General features: G+C 50.7%; 1 protein-coding gene across 1 annotated transcript; it reads right to left on the bottom strand.

Annotated features, from left to right (window-relative positions):
- Window positions 1-16220: 16220 nt before the first annotated feature.
- Window positions 16221-17910, bottom strand: NKX2-5 (NK2 homeobox 5). Its single transcript, XM_064388013.1, has 2 exons — window positions 17498-17910; window positions 16221-16828 (listed from the first exon to the last, which is right to left on the bottom strand). Exons 1-2 carry the CDS (start codon window positions 17793-17795, stop codon window positions 16221-16223), a joined length of 906 nt encoding a protein of 301 aa, XP_064244083.1. The 5' UTR covers window positions 17796-17910.
- Between the last annotated feature and the right edge of the window lie 367 nt (window positions 17911-18277).

Here is an 18277-nt window from a genome sequence, read left to right on the forward strand (position 1 = left end):
TGTGGAAAAAGGGGGAAAAGCCTTGGAGTGTCAGGAGCCAGGCAGTGCTGTTGGATATTTGGCTGCTCTCCATTCCCACGTGGCCATGGTGGGAAGGCTGTGGGCAGGAGCAGGTGCCCTTACATCCCTGAAATCTGCAGCACGAGGGTCATGTCCAGAGCATTCAGTTATGTTTGTATTTCCTTGGAAAGTCGCCTTTTAATGGTTGCAATAAACGTGGGCCTGAGGAGCACTGGAAATTTAACATACACTGTAAATGTGCTGAGAGAGACTGACTTGATTTGACTCATAATTATTTTATTATTGATTGTGGTGTTATCAAATACAGAAATATTGCAGGATAACTCTAGGAAAACACATGAAGAGGGTAACACTATTTATTCCCTCCTCCCCTCCAAGAATCAAGGGGAAATGGAGTTTGTATTTGAAGTCGTGCTTTTGAAATGCTTTCCACATAACTGACTTTACCAAAATGGAAAGGTGAATTCATAGCTTGGAGGTTTCTAAAAATGTCTCTGCCAAATGTGCGTGGCTGCTATCACATGCCAAGTGGCCCAGAGCAAGCCAGGCTGGAATCTTTGGGGGCTGAGAATATCCAGGGGACATGTGCATGCTTGTCTGCAAATATGTGGGGCTCTCCCTTGGAAAAAGGGGAGGTTGGAAATCAGCTTTAATATTGCTCAGCCACCTTGTTTGTAATGGTTTGTAATCATCTTTAATATTGCTCTGCCACGCCGTTTGTAATGGTGTGATTCTCACAGAAGAGAACCTGAAGCAAATGTTTTCCCCAGATGTGGTGTCTTGGTGATTGTTCATTGCTGCAGAGCCCTTTCTGTCCCTCAGTGAATGCTTGCTGAGTTTCTCTTCCACAGAGGTGAGAATTGTTCTCCAAACAGGCTGCAGGTGCTTTGTACCACAACCAGGCTCTCAAATCATCCTGCTGCTATCAAAAGCTGATTGTGGACTTGGTCAGGCTGAGGCTGTTGAATAAACACAATTTATTATTATCTGCTAGCTTATATAAAATGGTACAAACTGTGCCACAAAGGGGATGACAGTTCCACTGAGCTGAGGTTTGGTTTTCTCACAGGAACCTGTGATGAACACCCTGTGCCAGTTTTTTGGTGGTGGTTCACTGTACCTGTGTCTTGAAGCTTTGATCCTCTCCCACATAAAGAGCTGCACTCTGAGGAAGGGACTGGGATCTTTATTGACTTAATTTGGTTTAGACCCAGGCCCTTCTTGTGCTCACAGAGATCTCCACTCAGTTTAATACCTCCAGGTGTTGCCTTGGGCACTGAAATGCTGAGTGAATCATGAGGCTCCTGCAGCTTTGCAGAGCCACTAAAAATTATTGGGCTGGAGTTGGTGGGCTCAGCTGGCCAGAGGAGGGTTGGTGGGCTCAGCTGGTCAGAGGAGGGTGGGCTCAGCTGGTTGAAGGGTTGGTGGGCTCAGCTGGTCAGGGTTGGTGGGCTCAGCTGGTTGAGGGGCTGGTGGGCTCAGCTGGCCAGAGGAGGGTTGGTGGGCTCAGCTGATGCTGCCTTTTACTCAAGAATTGGACTCGGTGATCTGTGTGGATCCCTTCCAACCCTCAATATTCTGTGACTCCGAGTTGAGAAGCAAATCTGGTGAAGGTCAGCAGACACTGCCCCAGCCCTGGCTGCTCCTGCTGCGGTGCCACGGGGCTGGCAGTGACCCTGGAGCTGGGGGACAGTGACCCCTGCCCCGTGAGTGCTGTGACACCTTGCCGAGCCTCAGACCGCTTCCACTTTTGCTTCCTTTTATTTTTACCCTGCAGCGCGAGGCTGATCCGATGCTATCTCTGCCGACCTTTGTCCCCGGCTGCCACATCAGAGCCGGCTCCCGCATCCCCCTTATCGGCCGGGGCCGCGCCGGGCGCTGCGGAGGCTCTGCCCCGCTCCGGGTGTCGGGGATGGCATGAAAGGAAAATGCCACTCGGCTGCTCCGAGCCTGGCCCGCCGATAAAGCCGCGTGTGTCCCCGGGGGCCGCGATAAGCGCCCCAAGGGCGGGCGGGGAGAGCGGCTCGGCGGGCATCAGCGCACACCCGCCCCGCAGATAGAGCCGCGTATATATAGAACCACATGAAAGCTCCTCGCTGCCTTCTTCTCAACAGCGCCGGGGCCGGGAGTCACCCCCGGGGGCGCTTTGGGGGCTGACCCCGGTTCCTCTGTCCCCGGTTCCTCTGTGGTGTCACCCCCGGGCACGATTTGGGAGCTGTCCCCGGTTCCTCTGTCCCCGGTTCTTCTGAGGTGTCACCCCCGGGGACGCTTTGGGGGCTGTCCCCGGCTCCTCTGTCCCCGGCTCCTCTGTCCCCGGTTCCTCTGTGGTGTCACCCCCGGGGCTGGGCTGGCTGTCCCCGGTTCTTCCGTCCCCGGCTCCTCTGTCCCCGGTTCCCCTGCGGTGTCACCCCCGGGCACGGAGCCGGGAGCCCGACCCCGCCGCGCTGCTCTGCCCCAAAAAGCCCCAAAGGGCGGCCGGGGCGGCTCGCTGCCCTTTATCTGCAGCTCGGACAGCGGGACTGAACTCTGCTGTTGGGGTTTTGGGCTTCTCGGAGGTGTCACCCGCGCTCGGAGCGGGTTTTGCCGCCGCTGATGGGAGATAACTCTGTCAGAGGCAGCTGGGCGCTGACATTATGGCCAGCCGGCCTGAAAGCAAGATAAGATTTTTCTATATTGAGTAAGTCTATTGATCCGGTCGGCCTCCTGTCCTGTGTCTGATGATAGCTTGATGTTTCCAAGAGAAACAAGGTTCCCCTTGCTCAGTATATTCACAGAAATATAATATATATATATTAAAAAATGATAACTCGCTATTTCAAATCTAAACAAGCCTTCCCCTGTTCTGTAAGTTGATAAACATATAACACATATAAATACATCTATAAATATATCCATCAATGCAGTGTTTGGATTAAATAATGAAGGGTTCCTTTCTCAGCCGTGTGCTTAAAAGATGCTGCTTTTGCTGCTTCTCATTTGGATATTCTTAGCAGCATTTGCAAGTTCTTAATCGTATTTTTCCCGTTTGTTTAAATGATAGAGATGATGCTTGAAAGTATCTACAGCAAAAATGACAATAATTTGATGTCAGTGGCTCCTGACTTTCACTGGCTTGTGGTAGTAACCTGCTTATTCAAAACAAATAAATAATTATTTTTTTTTTTAATTGAGGAAAAAGAAAACCCAAATAACCATTCTCTTTATCTGTAGATTTGTTTAAAATAGTTTTGTCTTTGGTCTTTTTGACCCAACCTTTGTTCCTGTTCTTTCACAGACTTCATGATGAATAAATTTGTAAGCAATAAATAATGTAATGTTCGTGCTGAGAGACACTGGGAAATTACCTTCTCATTACTGAAAGCTAATTAATTTTTGTGAAGGTGTGGGTTTATATTTAGGTTTTGCAGATCTCAACAAGAGCTTCCTGGTCTTATCACCTCGTCAAAAAAAAAAGTGTCTGTCAGAGGATTCCAGACAAGATAGTGAGGAAGTGCCAGTGCAGAAAGCCTCACTCCAGCAACAACAAACAGTAAATATAGGAGAAAAACCTTTCATGTTCAGTACTCAGCTGCGGATGAGAACTTTGCTTCTGCCCCTGCGAGAGGGCAATGGCAGCGGAGCTATTTTGGTGGATTAGAGCCAAAAGATAGCAGCAGCTCTTTGTGCCCTGGCCGGGGCACTGGATTCGGGGAATTGTGGCAATGAGCACCCACCGTGTGCTCATTAATTAATTCGTGTATCAGGGAATTGTAGCAATGAGCACCGTGTACTCATTAATTAATTCGGTTTAATTCGGGTATCAGTGAATTATTGCAATAAGCACCGTGTGTTGTTCATTGGGGTATCAGTGAATTGCAGCAATGAGCACCCACTCGTGTGCTCATTAATTAATTCGGGTATCACTGAATTGTAGCGATGAGCCCCCGTGTTGTTAATTGGGGTAGCTCAGTGAATTGTAGCAATGAGCACCCGCTCATGTGCTCATTAATTAATTGGGGTTAATTCGGGTATCAGTGAATTGTTGCAATAAGCACCGTGTGTTATTAATTGGGGTATCTCAGTGAATTGTAGCAATGAGCACTGTGTGCTCATTAATTAATTCGGGTATCAATGAATTGTAGCGATGAGCACCCGTGTATTGTTAATTCGGGTATCAGTGAATTGTGGCAATGAGCACCGTGTGCTCATTAATTAATTCAGGTTAATTCGGGTGTCTCAGTGAATTGTGGCAATGAGCACCCCCGTTCTGTTAATTCGGGTGTCTCAGTGAATTGTGGCAATGAGCACCCCTGTTCTGTTAATTCGGGTGTCTCAGTGAATTGTGGCAATGAGCACCCCTGTTCTGTTAATTCGGGTATCAGTGAATTGTGGCAATGAGCACCCCTGTTCTGTTAATTCGGGTGTCTCAGGCTCGTCCCTGACCCCACGGGAGCAGTTCCCGGTCCCTCGGAACGTGCCCATCAGCCCCGGGCACTGCTGGTGACAAATGACATTTTCTGTGCCTTTGTACTGCGGGGCACAAGATGTGACGTTTACATCCAAGATCAATTATTTTTAACTGAAGAATGATAGCCCTGCGTCGGAATTATCTCAGGGCTTAATTCACATCAGTTAAAGCTTTTCAAAGGCTTATTAAAATTCCTTAAGTGTGTCCAGCTTATCAGCAGTTGAGTGTCGATGGCATTATACAAACGCTGCTATTGGAAATTACTGTTAAGTATTGTTTGGCCATATTATTCTCATATATATATTTTGTGCCTGGGACTATTAATACTACTTAGTACTTACATGATTCCTTTCATCTGGTGATCCCAGGGAAGCGAGGACTTTCCTCCCCCTTCTAAACAGAGGAGAACTGTCAGGTCCAGCAGCTGTGCCTCAGGCTTGCATTTATCATTTTCTGGGATTTATCATTTTCTGGGATTTATCATTTTCTGGGATTTATCATTTTCTGGGATTTATCATTTTCTGGGATTTATCATTTTCTGGGATTTATCATTTTCTGGGATTTAACATTTTCTGGGATTTAACATTTTCTTGGATCACTGGATCCTGTCAGGTTTGAACAGGACTTTATTAATCTGTGCTGCTGCACCTTGTCTGGTGTGGGCAAACACGGGGCAGCAGAGCTGCTCCTCTGCCAGGGGAAATGTATGGATCAGTGTGAAAATCAGCCTAAACAGGCAGCAGGGGTGATCCTGAGCAGAAATTGGTGCAGCAGCCCCTGTAATGGGGCAAAGGAGAGGGTGAGAGGCGCCTGGAAGGGATTTTGGAGGGGAGGATTTGTCACTCTGAGTGTCCCAGAAGTTCTGAGCACGGAGCTGGGTTCCCACTGCTGCTGGGAGAGGGGCAGAGGGCAGGGACAGGCTCTGAAGAGCTGTGGGTGCCACTTGCTCTGTGTTCCTGTGCCCATCCCTGGCAGGAAAAACCCTGCTGTAAATATAATAAATGTAATAATTCCTTTCCTGGTATCTGATAGAGCTGTAGGAAGTTGGGATGGGGTTGTTGATGTGTTAAATATCCACTCAGAAAGCCTTGGGATTCATTTGCATTTTCCTTTTTTTTTCCTTTTTTTTTCCCTTTTTTTTTTCTTCCCCCCCTACCATTTAACTCATTTCAGGCAGTGATGGAAGTTTAGATTTTTATTGTCACCTGTGTTTACTCCACACCGAGGTTCTGTCTGGAGGAGCATTTTGAGGAGCTGATCATTTATTGCAGAAGCCACTAGGTAGCACTGTGAAATAAAGTTCTGCTTCCCTGAACAAAGCCCTGCCAATTCCAGCGAGCCTGGGCTCACAATGGAACACAGGCAGCAAGGGAGGCTTTAAAACTTCCTCCAGTCTTGGCTTCACAGGCAGGTGTGGGAGAAATGAAGCTGTCAGGGGAGGTTTAGACTGGATTTTAGGATAAGGTTCTTTACTCACAGTGCCTGACCAGGCTCTGGGGAAGAACCTTTTCCTAAAATCCAGCCTAACCCTCCCCTGGCACAGCTCCAGGCATTCCCTTGGATCACTGCTTTCCAGAGAGGAAATGCAAGGCTCTGATCTTGATTTAATATGTTAAAAGGTTATTTTTCCAAAGGAACAGAGTCGGGTAAAAATTTGGTTTTGATCATTAATTGATTTTCATGGAACTTACTTCAGTCTTTGGTTTATTAATCCTCCAAAGGTAACTTGTCAGGTTTATTTTGTAACTTTTAGGCTTCAACAAGCTGGCAGGTCGTCCTTCTGCATTTCAACTCAGCTCCTCAGAGTCAGGACACAACACCCTGGCCATGCAGAGCAGTCCATGCCCATTTCTGTTCCAATTCCCAGCAGCCAACTGCAACGTGTGTTCCTGCAGCAGCCCCATATCGCTGCTTTTTAAAATTAGCCCTGGCTTTGGCTGCTGCAGGGAGAGGAGAATGATAAAGGGATTGAGCATCACGCTCTGCCAGAGCTGCTGGGCTTAAACCATCCAGTTACAGGAACCCTGAGCTGGATCTGCCTGCTCCCTGGCTCCAGGGGTCACGGGGGTGTGGGTCACTGTCAAGTGCTTTGGGGACCTTCCGAGCTGCCTGAGGAGCTGGAAATGCAGAGCAGGGGATTATTATCCTGTGTCTGCTGTGGCTGTAGCTGATGCAAGGGGTTTTCTGTCTGCAAAATCAAGGAATTGGACGAGATGGTCTCTGTAGGTCCCTTCCAACTGAGTTATCCCAGTCTAAAATTATTCCAGAAGGACATGGAATTGCTGGAGCCAGTCCAGAGGAGGCCACGAGGCTGATAAGGGGACTGGAGCACCTTTCCTTTGGGGACAGGCTGGGAGAGCTGGGAATGCCCAGCCTGGAGCAGGGAAGGGTGTGTGGGGACCCCACAGCTCCTTCCAGGGTCTGAGAGGGAGAGGGACCTGCACTGGGAAAGTGCCAGGGCAAGGAGGAGTGGGTTCCAATTGAAAGAGGGGAAATTGGAGGGAATTGTTCCCTGTGAGGGTGGGCAGCCCTGGCACAGGGTGCCCAGAGCAGCTGGGGCTGCCCTGGATCCTGGCAGTGCCCAAGGCCAGGCTGGACAGGGCTGGGAGCACCTGGGACAGGGGAAGTGTCCCTGCCATGGCAGGGGTGGAATGAGATAATCTTTCAGGTCTCTTCCAACCCAAACCATTCTGTGCTTGTGCAGAAAAGCAATTTAGAGGTGGATATAATTCCCCACTGTCAGGGAAATGACTGCAGAGCGCTGACCAAAGAGGGCAAGGTGTCTGTGCTGAGGCTGCCTCCAGCCCTGGGCAAACCAAAGCCATCCCAGCTCCAGCTGAAAAAGCTTCTTCTGCCCTGACAGGGGCCTGAATTGCTTGATGCTTTCACCTTTTTATAGTTTTGGCCACCCTGGCTTGGAGCACACACAGTGGTGGCCTCCCCTGCTGCTCTGGGGGTGTCTGGTAACATTTTCTGGGCAGCTGCTTTCCTTTATCTGCCTCCCCCTGCGACATCTGCAAGCGACTTACGTGGGGTTTTCATCCCCTGAGGATTTATGGCGACCTCTCAGGGGCCTTCATCAGAGGATCAATACTCTCCTGACACCTGTAGATCAACATAAACTTGACCCTTGGTCGTGGCAGATCCATCAGCACCGTGCCCCTCCTGGGAAGCATCCTGGGCTGGGGGGGAAGCAGCACTGGGGGCACAGCAGAGCCCCCCAGCCCAGGGTCAAAAGTCAAAATGATAAAGGAAGGCCAAGCCTGTGGTACCCAGGCAGAAAATCAGGGAAATAACGAGGGAGAAGCTCATCCCTGCAGGATGATTCACCCTGTGGGTGATGCTGGAGTGGAGGAAAAGCTCTGTGGAACTGCACAGTCTGTGGAAATGCTGCTCCCTCCCGGGGTTTGAGATAAGGAGGGATCTGCTGCTTTAAAAAGCTGCTGCTTGTGCTCATCCTATCTTTAGCTCAGGGCAGCAAAAGCCTTCTCTCTTCTGAAAAGTCAGCTCCTCTCCGTGCCAAGGTTTTCCACCCATTTTTCCATCCATTTTTCCATCCAGAGCAGGGATTTCTGTCTGTGTTTTCAGCCTTTCCAGGTGATGGAGGATCCTTGTTCCTCACTGGAGCTCTGCCTCTCTAATGCCATACATCAGATGGAATGATAATCTCAATATTCCACAAATGTCAGAGCTGCAATTAAAATTGGCTTCTAGATTTCAAGACCTCAAAACTCTCGAGTTTACCCCCAAAAAAGCAAAGCAACAAGCAGTGGATGCTGCAGCAATGGCAAGCACTCTGCAGAGCTGGATTTTCCCAGACTGATTTTTATTTGTTTCCCCCCCCCCCCCAAGAAGTTCTCCCCAAAATGTCAGTGACTCAAAAAAAAAAAAAAAACAAAAAAAAACCCAAAACTGTTATCCATTCTGTATTTAAGAAAAAAATAAAGGTACAGAATGAAGACCTGAAGCTCACACTTTTCTCTCAGCTGATTTTGAGCCTCCTCTCCTTGCATCCCCCTGAGAAGTGAATGGGATGTTGTTATCTTGGTTGATAAAACCAAAGAATTATCTCAAAGAAGATTTTTGAAAGCATTGGGCCAGGGAATTTTGAAGGCACACACCAGAATCTGCAAAATTTGTGGTCTTAATAACAAGATGGTGTAAAATGGAGTTAATTAATTAATGGGTAAATGGGAATTAATTGCTGAAGTGGCCTCTCCATTCCCAGCCACCTGAGCTCAGTCTGGACCTGACCCCTGCCTTTACCTGAGGGATGTTTTGTTCTGGATGTTTTGGGGTGCAGTGCTGGTGCCAGGGGCTGGCAGGGCTGGTGGTGCTCAGATCAATAATTCTCTGTGTGTGTGTGGCTTAGAAAACCTCATCAGAATGAGGTTTTACCCTCTAACTGGGGAAGTGTGGCAGGAAATCCTGGCTGGCAGGGCCTGGCTGGCTGCAGCTGTGGGATGCTGTCGGTGCCCTGCTGATCCCAGCCCAAGGCCAGGGCTCTGCCCCACACGAGGGGTTTGGTGGCTGTCAGCTGCTCAGGCGCTGCCCAGAGCCATCCATCAGCTCCTGCCGTGACCTTGCACCACCTGTCTGTGCCCGGCAATTAAAACCTGAGCTAATGAAGACAGCAGGACATGAAAGGGCTCTGCGGGAGCTGATCAAAGGGGCAGAGCTCAGCGTTTGCACAGCCAGAATATTGAGGCACACAGGGTGTGTGTGACCACAAACGTGGTCAGGGAAGGAAGAAAATTGAAAAGGATATTTAGAAATTAACCTACAGCTGTTCCTCTGGTTCCACGTGCTGCATGGGGGGTGATTCTCTCGTGTGCTCTTATTTTTGGGAGTTTTGGTAAATACTGAGTTTTTATGTTCACCTGGTTGCATGGGAAATAATCTTTGTGTGTACAAAAGTGAAATGCTGTAGATAATGAGGTCTTGAGTGGAAAAGTTTGAATGCCTCATTGTATAAGAAGTTGTTTAGGTTTCTGTTCTCAGGGTGAAATATTGGGGGGCTCTAAATTGGTGTCTAAGCAGGCAAATGGTCACCTCTGGCCTGGCTCTCAGAGAAGCCAATAATCAGCAGCTCCCACTGGTTTTGAGGGGTTTTTAAGTTAATTTTTCTCTGTGTGCATGTAAAAGGGGAATTTTTGATCCCAGATGGACACGAGTGTTGGATGGCAGATAGGGTTGAGCATCTCTTTTTATGGCAGCAATTATGCTTGAATTTCTTCAGAATTATGCCTAAATAAAGCATTTTTTTTGGCATTTCTTGGAAAAGGCTGTTCCTAAGGACAGCAGTGCTGAACCTGCATTCTGAGCAGGGCTGGGCGTCCGTGGCTCCAGGATGGCCTCCTGCAATCCCCATGGAGGCACAGGGATCATTTCCTGGGCTGGTGGAGCTCAAATAAAACCCAGAACAAACAGGAAAACACCTCTAACCCTCAGGACCAGAAACAAACAGCAGGAAGACCCTGGAGCCTGGCACGGGAGCTGCCAGGCACGAGCAGAGTGGCTCCTGCTGCCCCAGCCCTGCCCCTGTCCCTGGGGAGGCTGCAGTGGGATGAAAGTGAAGTGTGTGACTGCAGGCTGGATCTGGAGCTGCTCCTGCCTCTAGGGCTGCTCAGACAGGGAGCAGCAGTGATGCTGCACAAAGCAGCACAGCAGACCTGGAGTCGAGTGAGATTTAAATCCTCCTCCTTTGAAAGAACATGAATCGTCTCCTCAGCACCGTTAGGTTTGCAGTTTTCATCCTGATTTTTTTTTTTTTTTTTGGTGCTTAAAAATGTAAGAAACTTGTTTATTGGACTGAAATGAGCATGAATTGGTTTTGGTGACCTGTTTGTGAATGGTTCCTCTTGCTCCCAGCCAGCACTGCCCATGTCTGTGTGCTGCTCCTCCACTGCTTTTCTTCTGCTCTGGGTACAGAAACATCCTGGGCCAGGAAAACGGCACCTGGGGACAATTTCTAGGAGTCAGTATTGTGATTATTCCCAAGCTTCTGCTGGAGGACAATGCAGTCTACTTGGGAAACATCTGCTGTGCTGAAATAAACTCCGGTGTGTTCTTGTGGCAGCAGAGAGCACCAAACCTGCTCCAAAGGCCCAGAACCCCTGGAGAATGTGAGAGCAGGTGTTTTGAACTGTGGGAGGAAATAACCTGTTCAACAACCAGCTCTGCTGGTTCTAGGGCTAAAACTCTAAATTGTTTGTGTCCTACTAACTAGTTTTGAGAGCAGTTCACAGAATTTTAGATACTCAACAAATCTGCTTTTCTTTTCCCCCCATTTGAGCCTGTTAACTCCTGACCCTGCCCACTCCACAGCAGTCTTTCATGCCTTCAACTTACCCATGTCCACAAGTAATAATTTAGCTCCAGCATGTCCCCCAAGATCAATTAATCTTAGCCAACTCTAAGAAATAAAATTATTTTGACCACTAAAAGATTTATTCCCATTCACAAGGGTTGTAGTATGGGGTTTTTTGGGTTTGTTTTTTTTTGTTTGGTTGGTTTTTTTTTGTTTTTGTTTGTTTTGTTGTGGTTTTTTTTTCTTCTTTTTTGGGTGTATGTTTTTGTGTGTTGTGCTTTGATATCTTTTTTGTTTGTTTGTTTTTGTTTTGTTTTTTAAGGACAATTTATTTTTCCAACCCTCCAAACCGAGCAGGTATTGAGTGAACTCCCCAAGTTTTGTAGGAGAACCCCTGGATGCTGACGGTGGGCACTGAGCTGAACCTGCTGCCAACACGATGCCCCTCTCTAATGGGCTGGGAAAAATGCCCAACCTCCTGGCTCGGACCTGTGATTTAGCTGCTTGATCGTGACTCTTTGTTGACACCAAAAAATGTTATTTTGAGCAGGGATGAGTTAAGGGATGTGTTACATCAGTGGCGTCAGCGCTCCAGCTGCTCACACACAGAGCTGGTTTAAAAATGCTTTTCTCTCCTAATGTGAATTTCTCTTCCTGGGTACTCACTGGAAAAAGTTTATTTTCTGTCTCAGCATATTCATCTAGCCTCCATTGGAATAATTTCTGTTTCATTTGAGGCTCCAGCAGCTCCTTCATGAGAAGCAGAGGAAATCACGTATTTTTCCTCAGTGTGTGCAGGGCAGGGGGAGATGTGCCCGAGGGGCTGCTCGGGATGATCCTGGCTCCAAATGGGTCTTTTTTTGCTGCAGGAAACGCTGGAGTGGCAGCGTTTAAAATGACTGCAGGAGACAGGGAGAGAGCTTCAAGTGATGTGTTCTGTGTCACTTTGCTGAACCTTGATTGATGAACTTTCACAAATGCTTCATCTGCTGGGAGAAATCTCTGCTTCCCTTCTCTGCGTCAAACTCGAGCGTTAATTTCGTGTTTTGGGCAGTAACAAACCACCCAGGAATGAAAAATCAGACTCCAGCCTGAAAGCCCATCCCTTTCTCGCTCGGGAGTGGCGTTTTAAAGGTGTTGATTCTTCTTAATAATCCCCATTAACAAGAAATCACTTACTGCTGATACTGATCTAAACCGATGTCAGTGAGATGAATTAGGGGCCGGGGACAGAGGGTTGTTGATCTGTTGTTTTCCTGCCGAGCTTCTCGGGAACACCGAAACACTTAATTCCTGCCAGGACCCTATCTTGTTTTCGGGCTCCAGAGAATAACTTCCGACGTGAAACCTCCTTGAACTTAGGGAATAAAATTCTGGCACTCCAGGAACCGCACGGGTGTTTTTTGGGAACAACAATTACTTCAGTTCCTACAAAACTGCCACAGGCAAGGGATTTGGTATCAGTCCCTTACAGCTGACAACGTGTTCCTGTACAAATTCTGTGAATTCCAAAGGGTTTGGATAAACTTGCCGTGTGCAGTTTGTCTCGAGAAGACCGAGCTGCTCTCACCCTGTCACCTTCAGGTGGAGCTGGGACACTGAATTAAAAAAAAAAAAAAAAAAAAAAAAACAAAAAAAAAAAAAAAAAAAAACAAAACCCAAAACAAACAAAAAAACAAAACAAACAAACAAAAAACAAACAAAAAAAACCACAAAAACAAAAAAAAAAAACAAAACAAAAAAAAAAAACAAAAAAAAACAAAGCTGGGTTTGAACGTGAATGCCAGTGCCAGGCTGGCATTTTTTTAATGCCAAAAAAAACAAAAAAAAAACCCCAAAAATCAACCAAACAAACAAAACAACAACAACAACAAAACCCCAAACAAACAAAACAAACAAATAAACAAATAAACAAAATAAAATAAAAAATAAAAAACAAAAACAAACAAACAAAAAACCCCAAACAAACAAACAAAAAACCCAAACAAACAAACAAAAAAAAAAAACAAACAAAAAAAAACGAGTGAAGAACGAGATCAAATCCAAGTGCAAATCTTATTAAAAGCTCTTTCCCTACACCCCTTAGCCTGCCCCTGGGCACTGGAGGATCCCTAATTTCAGATTCCCTGGGGAAACTCCAGGATCCTGCACTTCCCTCTGGATCAGCCTTTCCTTGGCACAGGTTTTAGCGCTGCTCTAGGGATGGGAAACACTTCAGGCTCAGGCAGGACCAGGTCAGGTTTGTTTCGTGGGTTTTTCGGAGCCTTTCGGAGGGCTGGGCTCAGAGGCACAGCCCCGGTGCTCTGCAAGGCCTGGGGCTCCTTTTGCCCCCGCCTGACCCTGTGGCCGGGCTGGTGTGGAGCTGCAGCTGGAAATGAGTGCAGGAACAGGAGAAATGGGGTCTGGGGGCACAGGGAGCCCCTGGGCCGGGGTCGGTGCTGGGGGTTCTGATGCCTTGGGAAAGCTGAGCTAGAACAGAGACTAGATGGAGCTAAAAATAAAGTGGGGATTGATTAAGAGGCTTTAATGGATCCACCTTGGGCAGCACAACCCAAAATGGTCCCAAAATGGATAACTTGTCCCGGGGTCTCTCCCTGGGCTCAGCTCTGCTCCATGTGCACATTGCAGTTCAGTGTCCAACCCCAGCTGCAGCCCCTGCACTCCCATCCTTGTTTTTCTCTCTGCAGCCCACGGGGTTTGTGCTCCTGGGCTGGGATTGGGATCATTTGTCCTTGGTGCCCAGCTGGAGCAGGAATTGTTTTGTGTCCCTGCTCTGTGCAGAGCTCACCATCCCCTGATGTGAACCCAGCCCCACACACTAAAGCAGCACAGAACCTGAAAAATAGAAAAGCTCAAACCTGAGGCATCGGGTCATTCCTCCTGTATCTCCTTGCACTTCCCATTCATCCAGCTAATGGAAGGTCTTTAACCGAGGCTGCTGTGCCCAGCCAGCTGTGCTCGTGTCCGCTCCTAAATCGCTTCCTGAGCCGGCTCCAAGGCTCCGGCTGCTGCTCCAAGCCCCGTGTTCCCCTGCCCTGCATCTGCTGCTGATGGAATTCCCGCAGGAACAGGGAGCCTGGGGAGGAGGGGAGGGTGGGAGCTGCGAGACATTCATCCCTGCTGAGACTGAGCACAGCCCTGGAAATCAGACCCAAAGCTGGCCCAGAGCAGCCACAGCAGGGAAAATCCCACAGACAGTCAGATTTCTCGATAGCTGTAGCTCTGAGTTATTATGGGAGGAAAATAAGCATGTTTGGAGAAAATAACAGCGTCTGAGGAAGGGAAAGGACGTGGGGAGTGTGTGAGAAAGGCTCTGTGTTGATGTGGGGAGTTACTTTTTCCTGTGGCTTTTTCTGAAGTTTCACTGCTGTCTATCTTGTTTGCTCACTTAAATAAGGGCCCTGCTTAGGGCTGGTTTCTCAAAGTTTAAGTTTTAGCTAACTCTCAATGCCTGCTCCCCTGTTAACTCGGGACTTGTCCTTCTGAGGGCTCCCTGTGTGCTCTGCCCCTGGCCAGGCTCTGCAGTGTGACAGCAGGAGTGGCACGGTGGCACCACTGTGACCATTGACAGCTCAGGCAAACTGTGACCCCAAACTGTGACCACTCACCAGTTCAAACCAGCTTTCCCCTGCCCCACTCCAGCCTCTTTTCCCGGAGTTCTTGGGACACCTTGGCTCTCTTCAGGCAGGGCATTTCCCAATTCCTCTGCTGGATCCACCTGGATCCTGTGTCCTCCTAAGGCAAAGCCCTCGTGGAGCCCTGGGGACGCTTCCAAACGAGGGGAAGTGGCCTTTGCTCCCTCCTGGCCTGCCCAGGTGCCCTGTCCCCCTGCTTCGGGCTGGCAGAGTCGTGTCCCCTTTGTCACAGACTCTGTGTCCCTGTGGCTCTGTGGGGCGAGCCCCGAGGCAGATTCCCCTCGGGACGAGGCTGAAGGTCCCTCTTTGCCCAGCCCTGAGCCCCAGACAGGTGTCTGCCCTGCCCTCGGCATTAGGGGCTTGGTGGGCAGCGCCCAGGGCTCCCCTGGCAGGGCTTGGAGGGAGCTGGGGGCTCCTTATCTGTGCAATCCTACCTCGGGGGCTGGGAACGGGGGAGAGAGGCTGCAGGCAGCTCCCATTCCCCGGCAGCCTTTCATCCTCTGTCCCAGGGCCACAGCCACCCTGTCTCCATCCCTGTTTACTGATGGGGCCGATAGGGCCGGGGCAGGAGGGGCTGCAGGTCCCCCTAATCGCCCTGTCACCGGCCGGACAGCCTCAGACACTCTCAGAGGATGTTGTGACTGCGCTGAATTACAATGTTTGTTGTTTCTCACTCCCAATAATTGACATTTGATAGCGACTACCGTAAAAGCGGCCGAGGGGCTGGGGCTGCGGCAGAGGAGAGGCAGGAGCCGGGCGCTGGGGAGCCCTGCTCGCTGTCCCTGGGCATTTGGGGACAGGCAGGGGGTCACTCGAGCCCCTCCCCATGGGGACAGGATCTGCAGGGGCTGTGGAAACCTCCCGCCGATGGGCTGGGGGCAGTTTGGGGGCTTTGGGTTATGACTTGGGGTGTCGGTGCCTCTCCTTGCAGTGATTTCTGTGCAGGGAATAATAAATCCTCCCCGCGCTCCCGGAGACTGGGAACGATGGGATCGGCCCCGATCCCAGCCCGGGGACACGGGCCGGTGCTTAGCCGCGCTGGGAGCTCGAAAATCAGCTTTAAAATAATTCTAAAAACTCCTTAAAATACAAACACCGTTTGCAGGCGGCAGAACGGGAATGCGGAGCGCACGGGAGGGTGTCACAAACCCGGGGGGACCGGCAGGGAAAGGCTCCGGGGGCGGCCCCGAGCCCCCCGGGATGCCCAAGAACGCCAGGGAGTCCAGGTTCAGCCACTCTCTTTAATGACAACTCGCTGATCTCCGTCAGCTTGTACAGCAAAGGGCAACGCGTTCCAAGGGGCGGACAGTGCATTTCCACGCTAAATCACGTTTTAGTGCAGAACCCTACGGGACCTGGCGGGCCGGAGTGTCTGTGTCCCTCGGGAGCCTGTCTGTCCTCATCCCTGCCCAGCCTCGCGAGGGACACCTGGGGGTGCCGAACTGACCGAACAGCGGGGACCGTACGGGAAGTGCAAAAATTAAATGTGGATGTCAATAATAATTAGTATAGAGTAAAAGTTAAAATTAAAAAAAAAAAAAAAAAGGAGGGAGTTGCAGGGCTTGGCTGGGTGTTGTTGGGAACAAGTCACGCAAATTACCAGCTGGTTTGTAGGAAGGAAGGAGGGGAATTATCGGGGTGGAAGGGAGCGAGAGGGGCCGGGAAATGCGGGCATCCCCCGCCGGCGCTTGCCCGGCCCCGCACGAAATACCGCAAAACCACCCAAAAACGCAGCCCGTCCGTGGGCAGCACGCTGCTGAGATCCGCCGGGATGCTCCGCTGAGCCGGCAATGTCCCGCTCCTGGCTCTACCAGGCTCGGATGCCGTGCAGGGTGGAGATGCCCGCGTTGCCCTGCGGGATGGGCGTTTGCACGGAGTTCAAGTCCCCCACGCCGAAGTTCATGAAGTTGTTGGCGGGCGCCGAGGGCTGCACGGGCTGCATGGAGGGGTAGCTGCAGCTGTAGTTGGCGTTGCAGGCCGGGCTGTTGTAGTTGCTGTACGCGGGGTAGGCGTTGTAGCTGTAGGGGTTGATGCTGACATTGTAGGGCGAGCTGTAGGGCGAGGATTCCCCCAGGCAGGGCTTCCCATCGCGCACCAGCACGGGCACGGCGATCCGCCGCGGGGGAGGGATCCCCACCATTTCCAGCGTCTGGTCCTGTCTCTGCCTTTTGCATTTGTACCTGCGGTTCTGGAACCAGATTTTCACCTGCGTGGAGGTGAGCTTTAGGACGTTGGCTAGGTGGTCCCTCTCCGGGGCCGAGAGGTATTTCTGCTGCTTGAACCTTCTCTCCAGTTCGTACACTTGGGCTTGGGAAAAGAGGACGCGAGGTTTCCTCCTCTTCCTCTGTCTGGGGCGCTCGGGATCTTCCAGGTCTCTTTTCTCCTGCTCCAGGCTCTTGTGTAGGGAACACAGCTCTGCAGCGAAATAAACGGGCAAAGGAAAAGAGCGGAAGGAGAAAATTGTGCAAAAAAAAAAAATATAAATCAGTATTTAATAAAGAGGATACAACGTGAGCAAGCCCTGGCTCTTCCTCGGCCTCTTCCTCGGCCACCCGCTCCTGCCCCGATCTTTAGGTACCTCTGCACCAAATTCTTCTTCTTTTTTGTTTGAAAACAACGCTGCCCATTGCGTCTCGCACGCCTGTGCCCCAGCATGGATTTACCACTCGTAGCTTCGTCCTGAAACCCACCCCGACCTCCAAGCGAGTCAGGAGCCGCATTTGTCACCTGGTTTCTGTCCAAACTCGAGGCCTCGCGTGTCACCCCGCAGCTCTGCCCGTCCCGCTGGGGTCTCCGGGCCGGGGTCGGCGGGACCCTCCCCGCGGCGGGGTCGGCCCCGCTCCCGCAGGGCCGGCACGGGGTAAAGATGCTGCCGCTGTCCGAGCTCAGCCCGAGCTGTCCCCTGTCCCCTGCTGTCCCCTGTCCCCCGCAGCCCTGCTGTGTCCCCTGTCCCCCGCAGCCCTGCTCTGTTCCCCTTAGCCCCGAGCTGTCCCCTGTCCCCCGCAGCCCTGGGGACCCCCGGCCGAGCACCCAGCCCCTCAGGGTGACCCCCATCGAGCCCCTGGCAGCAGCGCTTGGCTTTACCTTTCTTGTCCGCCTTGGCCTCCTTGGCCGAGTCCATCTCCACGAAGCTTTTCCCGTAGTAGGAGCCGGGGAAGGCGGGCGCGGCTTTGCCGGGGGGCGGCTCGGGCAGCTCGTCCCGCAGGTCGGGCAGGGCCGGGGGCTCGGCGCTGAACGCCTCCTGCTTGAAGCTGGCCAGCATGCAGGACGGGGAGGCCAGCGAGGCCAGCTCCATGGAGCCCAGGCCGCCCTGCTGCTGCTGCTCCAGGTTCAGAATATCCTTCACCGAGAAGGGCGTCGTTGTCACAGGGCTAGGAAACATTGCGGAGGACACAGGGACAGCGGCCGCAGCCCAGGGTCATGGAAAAGTAGGTGGGGAGCAGGCAAGGTGGAGCAGCGCTGGAGCGTGGGCTCCCGGAGGGGGCACATAGCATTCCCGAGGCTTGCCCTGCCTTGTGCACTGCCGCCAGGTAGGAGCGGACCATAAGGCCAGGGAAGGAGGGACTAGGCAGTTTTTGGGTGACTTTAGCTTTCTATTGGCCAACATTGCGGTGATGGTATGAGAGATGCAAAGTTCCATGTCACCTAATATAGTAATACATCTCAAAAACAGCTCCGCTCTTTTAAAGGGGCGGCACTGCATTTGTCCAGCTTTGCGGCGGAGGGGTTGTTCATCCATTTGAAACAAAAAAAAAAAAAAAAAAAACCACCAAAAAAACCTAAAAAGAATGGCCTAATGCGTACAAAGTCACTGTCTGATGCTATCTATCATACAGTCAGATTAAATAAACAGGCCGGGAGGAA

This window comes from Passer domesticus, chromosome 13 (assembly GCF_036417665.1).
Source record: "Passer domesticus isolate bPasDom1 chromosome 13, bPasDom1.hap1, whole genome shotgun sequence".
Taxonomy (NCBI): Eukaryota; Metazoa; Chordata; class Aves; order Passeriformes; family Passeridae; genus Passer; species Passer domesticus.

What these genes read in the sequence shown, in the direction of transcription:
- NKX2-5 (XM_064388013.1), bottom strand. Translation starts at nt 17,795, where the DNA reads ATGTTTCCTAGCCCTGTGACAACGACGCCCTTCTCGGTGAAGGATATT. An exon ending in GGCCAAGGCGGACAAGAAAG is followed by an intron (nt 16,829 to 17,497) that starts GTAAAGCCAAGC and finishes ATTTCGCTGCAG; the next exon opens with AGCTGTGTTCCCTACACAAG.